Genomic DNA, 12,772 nt, shown 5'->3' with positions numbered 1-12,772 from the left:
TGTCCAGGAAAAACATATCCTTTATGAATGACACTGGGAGCTGAATTTCATTTTGCCTTCTCAGGATGTAAAGGTCTGCTCCTCGCCTGACCTTCCTGGAACTGCTTGGCTCCACGCCATCAGAAAACATCCCCTCTATCGCCTCTGACAACAGTCTCTGCGCTAGTGTGTGTGTGTGTGTGTGTGTGTGTGTGTGTGTGTTTATGTATGTGAGAAACACTGAATATTGTGTGCTGGGACACAGAGATTCAGGAGAGCGGCACGTCCCGAGATAATATGGAATAAGCGATGCTGACATTTCTGTATCCTAATTGGAGAGCGGGGATGATTTTTGAGAGGGGGGGAAAAACGTCCATCGGAGACCAATGTAGATAAATTCTGTGAAGGACTCGTGAGGACGCTGATATAAATATGAAAAATACTTCTACTTAGGCCTCGGAGTTGACGTGTATAAATCATATTTTTTTTGTGATTTCCCTAAAGGCCCTTGTCATGATTAAAATCTCCTTTCTGATGGGTCGAACCAATCTGACCTAGCAACAGATTCTGGATCAGTGAGTGTCAGTGGGTGACCTGTGTGAGAATAGGCCTCCCCTGCGATGCTTTCTGGGTTGAGACTTAATGAACTAATCAATAGGATGGCTCACCGGGAGCTGAATACATTACTGTAATTGTTCCCAATGGCCTGGTGGCATTGCTCGGTGGTACAGGTGCCTATCAGGTTCAGCTTTTGGCTCTAATCCACATATGAAGCACTTTTTCCTTAAGGAAAATGTTAATTATTTTAATAGCATACAGGTTTGTTCATTAATGAGTCACAGAAATTATTTTCTTTTATAGTAATGTTATATGACTTGAAGTCAACAGGGAAAAAAAAACATTGCGAATGATTTTTAAAGTGAAAAGTTTGCCAAAGCATATGTTTCACTCTTTTAGGACCTTTCGGTCATGTCTCTGAGATTATGTCACCTGTGTGAGTTTTGTGGTTTTAGCTTAAGCTGTCTGCTTTAGTGATTTTGGTGTTGAACTCATTTTCTGACTCCTGTAAGGTTGGTAACTGAACACTAAGCTGCTTCAGAGGGTATCAGCTAACTCTGCGTAAGGGTCGGGTAACTGTGGGTCCTCCATGTTATTTTAGTGTTTGTATCATAATCTTATGATATTTTCTACGGTTTTAAAAATCAAAAGTTGTATTGCTGGGATTCAGTGATCCAAAATTAACAGCTTATTTTCAATCTCGCCCGAGAAATGGCCTGAAGTTCTGAAAGGATGTTAGCCTGTTACATTAGCGATTAGCCTGGTTAGCATAACCAACAGTCACTATCAGTCTTTGTGTGTATACCCTCCAGAATGTAGACTCTTTACTTTATCATTGGCACTGACAAAAGTCCCAATCCAGAATGTTCCATAAAGCTGAAGTTCAAAATGATTAAAAAAAATAACAACTTTGCTGTCAGTCATTTAGCTATTTGGTGTACCAAAGACGGGCCCGTTAGCCTCTGCGCCATTTTGACAAAAGAAGATTAATTAATTAATTAATTAATTAATAGCAGATTTGTTTGCACTAAAGTTTGTTTTTGAGTATAAGTAATTTAATTAATTTCAAAAATACTTTATCCCCAAAAAGGGAAATGAAATGTTGTCATAACTCACATTATTCACATTTCTTCAAAGAGTCTTGGATGGTGACGCACTGGGCAGGACGGATCTCTGGTAGCAGTCAACGTTTCAACAAATCTGAAGAGGCTTCTGACTGAAGCCTCTGCAGTTTCATGACTCTCATGTCGCGCTAGCAATATTTTTACAGCAACTTGTCCTGGATGATACCATCAGTTGTTGGTCGAACTGCTAATCCAGCTCATTTGCTTTTCCCGCTCCTCTTTAAATCTGTCTGGCCGGGTGGTTAGAGATGCTGAAGCCTCATTTCCAACTCTTCTGGGATTTGGGGTCGTAGTTCAGGCATTATTCAAACTAACCAGCTGCTGTTGCCACAGTTACACATCAGAACAACTGTCCAAAGGTTAAAAAAAAAAGAGTAAGAGAAAACGTTTTCCACGCTGCAGAGCATCCAAAACCAGAGGGAGTAATTATCCAGACATGCCATGCCTGAAACAAATATAAAAAAAAGAACTAAAGTCTACAAAAAGAACAAATCAGAAGTCACATAACAGCGCTACGTCAACCTGCTGCCACCATGGATGTGGTTTTTAGATTTCCTCTCAGTCTCAGTCAGGTGGTGGAATGAATATTGTCACCTCCTATTCTTTTGAAGGCTGTTTTCGTGCCTCTGTTGTGACTTTGTGTTTGACGTTCAGAGGCTGCACACCGGCACTTTTAGATGCTGATTGGTTGGAAGGGGCTCGCTCAGATCTCCGTTTTCTGTCTTCGGGCATTTCGATTGTCATCAAGAATATACAGCCCAACTCGGTCAAAGTCGTTATTCCTGCACTTTTGGCAGCGAGCGCTACTGAATGAATGACTGCCTGCAAATTAGACAGCTGATTGGGTTTCTCCCTCTGTTTAATTATCACAGAGTAAAATAGACTAGTAAACAATGTTTATAAGAACTCAGTATTTACTTGTTGCTCCTACGCTATTAACCAGCGAGTGCGTGCCCTTAATTAGACATTTCCGCCCACACCGTCAACTGCCTGGAGACTGAACTGGCGGCCATTAATTGCACTCCATTTTTTTTTTTTTTTTTTTTGCAGCAGCTTCCCATTGTGGGTAAAAATACATGAGCCTTTGGAAGGTAAATACATCGTTTCTGTAAGTCGTTTCTGTAAGTGGAACCGCTTGCTGTTGCGTTTCTGTGAAGACGCTTTGAAAGATTTGTACAAGCCTTGCTTTGTTGCCAAAGCTGCGATGACGAGAGCCCGCCGAGTGAAGGCAACTCCACAGAGAGCCGCTTTGATCTCGCTTCTTGTAAAAGTAAATGCGATATCTGTCACAAAACGAGCCACTGAAGCCGTGTTTAGAGAGAGCGAGCACGTAAAGATGACTTTTGAAACACTCCAGCCAAGGAGTTGGGTGGTTTCGTGTTTGTGCCAGTTCGCTTTGACTGACTTAAATGAGGCAAAGCGCGACTTGATTTCAGAGGCAGCCTACGACTTTATAAATCTTACTTGCTGCTGTCATTTATTGCAGTGGATGCAGAATAGTCTAAATTCAACCGGGGTTAAAAAATAATAATAATAATAATAATAATAAAAAAATATATGTTATCTTTATCTTTGTCGTAACTTTTTGGGTAACACTTTATTTGAAGGGGGGTGAATAAGACTGTCATGACTCTTTCATAAACATGACATAACACCTGTCATGAACACGAATAAGCCTTCATGAATATTTATGACTGTTGTCATAAAGCGTGATTCGGTAAATTATGACACTTTTAATACAAAGTTGACATTATTCAAAATGTCTTTATTATGACAACTTGACATTAACCAATAAATCATTACTGTTTAAACTTTACCTTTAATAACATAAAGTTATCTAATTTTTAAAGTGCAATCAGTAATACTTTTATAACACTGTTATAAATTTGTTTTCTCCCAATTTTCACTGTCGCCATTTTGTGGACTACCTAAGCGCCACCAGCAGGAGCATGGAGTGCCCTAATTTGACAACAGTTGACGTAAACTGCACGTGTGTGGGGGGGAGGGGGGTAGTCAATTTCTAATCAGTTCAAAAGGCTAATAAATACATTCATAAACGCAAAAATAGCGGATATTATCAAGTTAAAAAAAAAATTCAGTTAACAAAAATTCCCATTTCAGTTATTTTATTTTTCATTTAGCTATAATAACCTGGAATCCATCACTGTAGCAAAATAACCTAAGAAGCCATTTATTACAATAAGTTGTTCTGAAGGATACAGATTTTGAAATATCTTTATTGTAATAATTTTCTTATGCTCCATTTCTTTTTCTCTTTGACCTACTTATGTACGTAACAATGTGCTCTTGACATATGTTGACGTTTGGGCAACACTTTATTTGACGGGGTGTACATAAGACTGACATGACGCTGTCATAAACGTGATATAGCACCTGTCCTAAAGATGAGGGAGTTTTCATAAATGTTTACGACTGTAGTCATGAAGTCTCATTCGGTAAATGATGACACTTTTATTGCAAAATTACATTAAAAGTCTATTAAAATTGTCAATTTTGCATTAAAAGTGTCATTATTTACCGAATGACACGTTGCGACAACGGTTGTAAACATTCATGAAAACTCCTTCATCTTCATGACAGGTGTTATGTCATGTTTATGACAGCGTCATAAACATGTGTCAAATAAAGTGTTACCGATGTTTATAATGGGATGTAGAAGCAATTCTCAATCTTTTTACAACCTTGTGACCAACAGGTCTTACAACTCTTTAATGCAGAGATCCATCTGAATTTTGTTGTCTGATTTCCAGTTCCTAGTTTTTGTAAATGTTTGATCTGTAAATACTAATTTTGGATGAATCAGAATTGTCTTTTAGAACAGCCAACTAAAAATAGCCTACATTGTAAGACTATGTTGTAATCAGTTTTCCTGCCATATGCGTTGTGGCAACTTGTGTGTAACCAAATAAGTGCAGAGTTTACTTTTTTTCTTTGTAGCATATTAAATGTGCGGTCAGCAGGGTTGTGGCATTAATGGAACTACAGGCTTCATCTGTATGTGTTCTTCAGAGAGTTTTGTTTGTTAGCTTAGATATGCAATTAAGCTAGCTTAGATTATGCTCAGAACAGCTACACCGCAGTGACTGCCGGCTGTCTCGGGTATGATAACTCACAAACAGCGACAGGAAGAAAATTAACAGTCCCGAGACACCTGAGGGAGGTCAGCCGTGACTGCTGCCAGTGATACGGCCAAATGAAACCTCCCACCAGGTGCCACACAGTTGATGACCAGAGAGAGGCCAGCTCTTCTTAGCAGCTCTCTATATTCTGCTTTAGCGGCTTTTCTGGAGCCAGAGCTCTGAATAATTCAACTAAGCAGAAGAGGACTGTTGGGGCAGCAGAGGAGTTATGGGGTGAAGATGAAACTCAAGGCTTAAGTACCAGAAAATGCACTTTTTTTTACGTCAGAATTGCCTCGCATGGCATGTTCAAAGGGTCGAGTGAGCTTATGGCGAAGATTTGTTCTATAAGGGTTGGAGTCACTGTGTTGAAACATATGGCAGAATAAGCAGGAGGGTCTGTTTGTGGAATACTGCCCCCTTTTCCTTTATCGACACCAACGTCTTCATGAGCCTCTGGCTTCAGTCTAGTTTAATATGTCTAGAATGACAGCACAAATATTTAACTTTACCGACAGGAGCCCATTTGGCACTGGCTGTGTTATTATTTGATTTCAGGTGATATTTGTTTGCTCATTAAGAGCAATTGCTGTAAAGTCAACAACTCAATGCAGTTTATCGTTCGCTGAGGCTACAAGATGCAGAGTCTGACACAATGCAGTTGGGTGGATTTAACTTGAGATTTTTCATTTTACCAACAGGGATAGTAAGCCGACCCTGACAGTGTTGCATTATGACTAGGGAAGGCAAGACGAGTTGAGCAACAATGCGATTCAAAATGCTTAGCATGATGAAATCATAAAACAATAAAAAAAAAAAGCCAAGAACATTACATAACACTGGTAAAATAAAGGAACTAAATTAAAGGTTGCAATAAAGACTTCAATTAATGATGTTTCATTTATTATTGATCAAAGGTACTGCTAAACAAATGGGTTTTTAGCCTTGATTTAAAGGAACTCAGCGTTCCAGCACTTTTGCAGCTTTCTGGAAGTTTGTTCCAGATTAGAAGAGCATAAAAGCTGAATGCTGCTTCTCCATGTTTAGTTCTGACTCTGGGGATGCAGAAGCAGAAGACCAGAGTGGTCTGGAAGGTTGATGCAACATGTTTTCATATCAACGGGTTTGTAGAACTGGGTAATTTTCTCTAGGTTGGTATATTGATTGAGACCAGCATTGACGCCGGACTTGGTACCGGACTGTACAAAACCAGAATGTTCTCAGTAAAGAAGATGACAAATTCACTGCAAGTCCTCACAGTGTGAAGTTTGGATGGCACAGTTACAGGAGGATTTGTTAATCTCTCAACTGTGGCAAAACAAGTCTACCAATAATAGTTTGCTGTTACTATTTACCAAGTTTTGTTATTTATTTCAGAAGAGAACGATTCTGTTGCATGTTTCCCTTGTAATTTATATCTGTGAAGCTTCTCTACCAGGATAAGAAGTAAACTGGAGTATGGAACTGAATTTGATTTGTACTTAGTGCATCTCACAAAGTACATTGAAATAACATTTGTTGTGAATTAGCAATAAACAAACTGAAATGAATTTTTTATTTTATTTTTTTACAAGTTTGACATTAATAAAACTTTGTGCAGGAAATTTAACTTTTGGCAAAATCTGGTGGTTACAACATATTTTTTTTCTTTAGCCTGGCTAAAGAATATTAATTCACATGAATCAGTGAAAAAGAGATGATACACATGTACCCCGTGGACATTTAAATACATGTTGAGTTCAAAGCGTTTATGGGCCTTCTTGTTCAACATCGTCGTTTTTATTTGTTTTCAGGTGTCCCTGGTTGATGAAGGTAATCTCTCCCGCTGTGCCTCTCTACAATGGCCTGGTCTTCCTCTTCGTCTTGGCCAACTTCAGCATGGCAACCTTCATGGACCCTGGTATTTACCCCCGAGGTTTGTGTTTAACTCACACACCTGACCTGACTTCCTTCCCACATTCATCATTCAAATCTCCGATAGCCACCTGCACTGCTGCAGATGAAAATGAGCGTTTCCATCCCCGTTAGTCCTTGAGGAGAAAAGTTTATCGGGGGCCACATTTATCAAAGCGCTGAGCCGCGGTACACGGTGTTTCACTGCAATGTGCTCAGAAATGATAAGGACCTGTCAGGAGGAGGTTATCATTTTCCTCTTCACAAAGGGGGAATAATCAGCAGGTTGTAAAGACTGTTCCCGTCTCTTCCTGTCACATTCTGTTGGCAGCCCAAATGAAATCATAATAATTAAAACGCTGGCACATAAAACTCTCAAAAAAGAAAAAAAAATTCTAGTCTACATTGTCAAAGTGTGTGTGAAAGCTTGATAGCATGTGCATCTTCCAAATGTTCTACTTTCTTTTTTGTTTTTTGCATTTTTATTGCCTTTGGGGGGAAATGCATCATTTGGATTGAAAATGGTTTCCAGGACTTTAAATAGCTTCAGTGTGAAAAGATTTATTTCTACTCTTATTAATCGTTCAGATGAAGGCTGACTTTTCTCATTTAAATAGTCAAAACAAGTGCAGACCGTTTCTATTACACCCTGTAGTGATAAAGAAAAAGCATTTCTACCTAATTCAAGATAATGTTTCAAGTAAAGTTGCAATAAAATGTAAAATTGTATATATAAAGATGTTTACTAACAGTTGTTAAAGCAACAACTTTCCTCTGTGTATGAATTCAATCCATTTTTTTTTAAACCTTATGTCTCTGCTACACTCACAGCGTCCTCCCAGCAAAAACAGCAAAGTCAGTTACCAGTCAGTAAATGGCAAGAGAGCGTTTGCAAATTTTTATACAAAATAGCTCATAAAATAAAGATCAAGTAAAAACTCTGTTTTACTTAAGCATCGGCCAGTTATAGGTATCAAGGTAAAGCGAGGTTTTGAAAAGTCACAGCTTCAAAAAAGCTCAAATGTTCCCTGCTTCCATTCTTGTTGTTTTAATGTTTTCAATCAGACACCAGAGAAAAGATTGTTCATTCTTCCTCTGAGCAGAGCACGTAGTTTACAGTCATGCTCCCTCATTCCCACCTACTGCTGGTGAGCTGCAGGTCTGGCTTACAAACAGATAAATCCATCTGCTTCTACATTTTTCCGCTTCTGAAAAACGGTGAATCATTTTGGTGAAAGTGTAACACTGTCTCAAGGCCAGAGTTATGAGCAATGAGTCACATGTCGGTAAAACAGCTAACTGCAGGCTACCTAGCTATAGCATAGCTGATTAACTAGTTCGTTGTACATCTGTTACAGCAGAAATATTTAGTGTTTCACTCAAAAAGCCCTGGCAAATCACAAATATATATTTTAATCTTGACTTCTTTTTTTTTTAAAGTCTCCCACAGGACATTTACTACCAGCCACGCCTCATTTCGTACACGGGAGGATATTTTGTACATTTTTTTGATAACCAGTGATTTAGATTTTTTTTTTCCTATAAATTTGTTCGCAGTTTGCTCCTGTGGAAGTGTAGTTGTATCCAGTAAATAAACTAACAGGAAGTTGCTTATTTTAGTTAGACCAATGTTTCTGGATTTGAGTCATCTGGCCCACACCAGAATCAGACCCACATTAATTTGATAAAAGATGTAATATGAAGTTTCCAACAAATAATATACATTCAAACTAAATTCTACCTGGTATTTGGGGAAATTAACATAAATTGTAAAAATAAACAGCTAACCAGAAAAATAAATAAAGTGAAGTTGCCAGCGACATTTGTTTACAGATTTTAAAAGGAAGTACAAAGAGACAAAACGAACAGTTGAGTACAAAATAAGGGTTCAGGTTTGTGACTGGGTATCAGCTGAAAGAATTAATTAACTCTTTACTAAAATTAGCTTTTAAAACAGAAATCTATTTTGTGTTTCTAGCTTCTCTGTTATCAAAGCAGTTTCTAATAAAACCACCATAGACCTTAGGGAAGAAACAATTACTACATGTAATAAAAATTATACAACGTAACAAGCTTAATAATGAGACAGAAAATTGGAATATGAATGATACTGTTAATAAACTCCCTGAGGTATGGATAAATAGAAAAGGCTCTGTCAGTAAGCAGCTAGCTAGTTGGCTAGCTAGTTGCGAGCCAACTACTGCAAACAAATGTGCAACACATGCGGTGAAGAGGACAGTTACAGCGTTTATGCATGCAGGATGTTATTTGAGCTAATAGGTTTGTCGTCTTTAAAGAGGATGAATTTCCCTCATTTCATGTCAGTTGACTCATGTTTTCCAGAGATAATCAACTGAAGCTGCTGCTTTAGCTGAGATTCACATGAGCAATATTTCATCGACCGCTGCTTAAAAATCCTCAAAAACACACAACCTAAACCATACACTGAGCCTAATTCGTAGTTGTTAGGCTCAGACTTTATATGTATGCGAATGCAGTTTAGATAAATTAAGACAGTTACTCATGATATTTAAAATGTAGTTATACAAATATACACATTTTGTGTAACAGGGTGGAAAAAACGAAGCACTATGAAACCCCAAATATTGTGTTTGACTGAATAAACGCTGTAAAGTCTTTGGAAATGTAGTAAATGGGCCATTATTTTTTGCCTATTTGCATTAAAATTTGTAGAAGAGAAGCAGAGAGAGAAGATGCTCTCTCCCTGTTAAAATCTATTTAAATCGACTTGAGAGCCATTATAACACAGCTAATCTCTTTCTGTGGAGCTGCTTATTTCTGTGCTCTGCTTTTGTTTCGTTCCCCCCAGCCCCCCTCTCTCTCTCTCTCTCTCGCTTTTATTTTACTTGCCTTGGTTCACTTTCTGCCACAGAACCTACCTAGCTCTCCCCGCAGTTATTATTGTACTGTGAAATTATTTTCTCAAGTTCAGGCTCCAGTTGAATGTACCCTTTGATCAGGTGAAAGACTTTTTTCCCCATTTTCTGCTGCAGCTAGAAAATAAACACTTTGTGCTTTCAGTCACAAGGTTAGGTTTTACATAAACGGAACCAAAAAAAAAATAAAAAATGCAATAAAAGACGGTTGAAGGTTGCGGTTTTAGTTACCGTTCTCAGCAAAGAGTGAAACGAATTCGTGGAGAACTCGCACACAGAAAAATAAAGCCAAGTTATTCGCTGAGTCACAACATTCCCATTAATCTGTGTTAATGTTCGCAGCAGACTGAATAGGTCACGTCCACAGAAACGTTCGCTTCTCTCAGTGTCTTTGCGCTTGCCGGAGGCAGTCGACAGCAGGGACGAGCTTCGTTTAAGGTGCTTCCCCGTTGTCCCCGTCAGATGGAATCATAAATCAAAACCGCGCGTCTGTCCGTACGTCTGCATTCGTCACACATGAGTGAGCTAAATGATTTTACTCCTGATCCGTCACGGGCATCTCTGCACTCTTGATAACGTCACTGTGTGCGTGCGTGTGTGTGTGTGTGTGTGTGTGTGTGTGTGTCTGTTTGTGTCTCGTAGCTGACGAGGATGAGGACAAGGACGACGATTTCCGGGCGCCCCTTTACAAAAACGTGGAGATCAAAGGCATTCAGGTCCGGATGAAGTGGTGCGCCACCTGCCACTTCTACAGGCCGCCCCGCTGCTCACACTGCAGCGTCTGCGACAACTGTGTGGAGGTGTGTATGTGGGGACACAAACGCGCACCACCTCAGCGCACGTGCAGCCTAAACGTGTGCCAAGGTTAGACTGGAAGTTAGACTAATAGCAGCATATCACAAATATCAGAAATGACTGATTCAGCAGCCCTGTGAAACATAACGCTTGTTTTCACCTAAAATGTGTTTGGATATCGGTTTATCTCGCAAGAACACAAAGAAATTGGCAAGAGAGCAGCGGTAAGTGACCATAGCTGCCGGCATGAATAGAAGCTCTTGGCCATTTCATCCACATAACGGTGCTATCAGCATCAGCTTTTAAAATCCTATCTTGCTGTTGCACCAAATAAATAAATTCAGAGAGATATGCACATCTACTCACAGCGTATCAAAACGTCACACATTCTTTTGGGGTTGGTAGATGGAATTTCTTATCATTAAATTAAGAGAAATGTTTGAATGTTTGCCAAAGGAATGTCACAACCACATGTTTACATTCACTATATAGATTGACACATAATTTTTCCTCACTGTCTCACATTGAAGTAAATGGCTAAATTGTTTGATTTGAGAGGCTTTTCTTTTATCTGTTAAAGGGGAAGTATTATGTCACGACATGTTATTCTCTCGCCAAAAACATACCTGGAGCATTGCCTCGATGGCTGATGAACATGCATGTTTGAGAAATCCTTTCATCTCCCTTGGCAGCCATTCAGCAGTGCAAAACGCCTGGGTGGACCAAGCTCCGCCTTAAAGGACCAAGCTCCTCCTCCGAGCTACAGTTTCCAAGCACCTCACAGAGCAGCTCTACCTCGTGATTTCCTCACTCAGCTCCTTCAAACTAGCCATCAATAATTAGCAAACAAATGGTGGAACTGAGCATCTGCTGAGCTCATTATAGGAGCTACTTCTCAGTGAAATGCTGGTAAAAACATTAAAGGGTTAATGGAGGAGCGGTGCTTTGATGACTTCCTGAAGGCGGAGTTTCAGAGAGAACAGGATGTTTAACGAAACATGTTCAATATATACAAAATTTTTAGAACAATTGGAGGTAAAATAGTTACTTTGATCTTATAAAATAACACTATATGCATTAAAAATACATCCTACTGCTCTAAGATTCTGACGTTTTCATAAATTTCATTAGTATTTTTGTAGAGTGGCCTTTTGACTTGAGTATCATATTTTGCGTGTGTTTCTACAAGCGTCTTACAGTACCTTCCTCTGCTCTCCTCAGGATTTCGACCATCACTGTCCCTGGGTGAACAACTGCATCGGTCGGAGGAACTACCGTTACTTCTTCCTCTTCTTGCTGTCGTTGAGCGTTCACATGGTGGGAGTCTTCTCCTTCGGCCTCATATTTGTCCTCCACCACAGAGAAAAGCTGGGAGGTCTTCACACCACCGTCACGTATCCTTTTACTGCCGCAGTGCTAAACTGTAGTATATAGAGTTTTAAAAAATCCTCTCCTATATAAATCGATAACGGCCGCTGAGCAGGATTTCTACGTTTCGCCTTGACTTGTGCGCACCAGCATGGTGGTGATGTGCATAGCGGGGCTGTTCTTCATCCCGGTTATGGGCCTCACGGGCTTCCACATGGTGCTCGTAGCTCGGGGTCGAACGACTAATGAACAGGTGAGGGGCGCTGATGAACGACTGCAATAAAAATCACACACGCTCGTTCTTCTGATTGTTCTCCTCTGTCTGTATATATTCACGTGCGCGTTTTGTACGACCTTGTGACGCAGGTGACGGGCAAGTTTCGTGGGGGAGTAAATCCATTCACCAAGGGTTGCTGTGGCAACGTGGAGTACGTCTTATGCAGTCCGCTGGCTCCCAGGTAACATGCTATGCTCCAATGTGTGAGCGTACACACACACACACACACACACACTTGCATGCATTTTAACTTTTTTTTTCCCCCTCTTCCCCATGGACACCCGTGTGCAGTATGAGTCAGCACACAAATCCAGATGCGTGCATGTGCTGTGGCTCATTAAAAGCTCATGACATCCATGCTGTTTGCACAGACTGATCAGCCCCACCCAGTCACTGCAGTGACAAATACAGGCTGTGCATGGACTGAGCCGGTTGCAGCGGTGTCCTGCATGTATGTGGTTCTGTCTGACAGCAGCCAGCAGAACCCTGTGGGGGGAAAGGCAGATGGCTGAGAGATTTCACTCACTCTGCACAGAAATGGCTAATGGGAAGCAGAGGCAGTCAGCATGATTTGTCGTCCAACAGAAGGTTCTTAAAGTGAGCAGATATTTGAAATCCAAGTGAGATAAGGCACTTAAGATGCCCTCCGTTATCTGTAGCTGCTGTTTAACTAATTTTTGGATTTACACAAACGCTGGTTCAAGTCAGGTTTAGTCTGATTGCTACAGGAAACACCTTTTC

General features: G+C 40.1%; 1 protein-coding gene across 2 annotated transcripts in view; it reads left to right on the top strand.

The window, feature by feature from the left end:
• zdhhc8b (zDHHC palmitoyltransferase 8b) overlaps positions 1 to 12,772 on the top strand; it is a 78,167-nt gene that overhangs the window by 51,413 nt on the left and 13,982 nt on the right. For both annotated transcript variants that reach the window (XR_001662719.1, XM_016673807.1), the window contains exons 2-6: positions 6,595 to 6,716; positions 10,234 to 10,391; positions 11,608 to 11,780; positions 11,905 to 12,007; positions 12,121 to 12,212. Coding sequence is in view for 1 of the 2 variants with exons in the window: in XM_016673807.1 (XP_016529293.1) it covers positions 6,595 to 6,716; positions 10,234 to 10,391; positions 11,608 to 11,780; positions 11,905 to 12,007; positions 12,121 to 12,212 (648 nt within the window). In the remaining variant the exon portion in view is untranslated. The remainder of the gene's footprint in view (positions 1 to 6,594; positions 6,717 to 10,233; positions 10,392 to 11,607; positions 11,781 to 11,904; positions 12,008 to 12,120; positions 12,213 to 12,772) is intronic.

Source organism: Poecilia formosa, unplaced genomic scaffold (assembly GCF_000485575.1).
Source record: "Poecilia formosa unplaced genomic scaffold, Poecilia_formosa-5.1.2 Scaffold82, whole genome shotgun sequence".
In the NCBI taxonomy this organism is placed as follows: Eukaryota; Metazoa; Chordata; class Actinopteri; order Cyprinodontiformes; family Poeciliidae; genus Poecilia; species Poecilia formosa.
The sequence above is the reverse complement of the archived record's forward strand: the minus strand, read 5'-3'. Positions and strand labels throughout refer to the sequence as shown.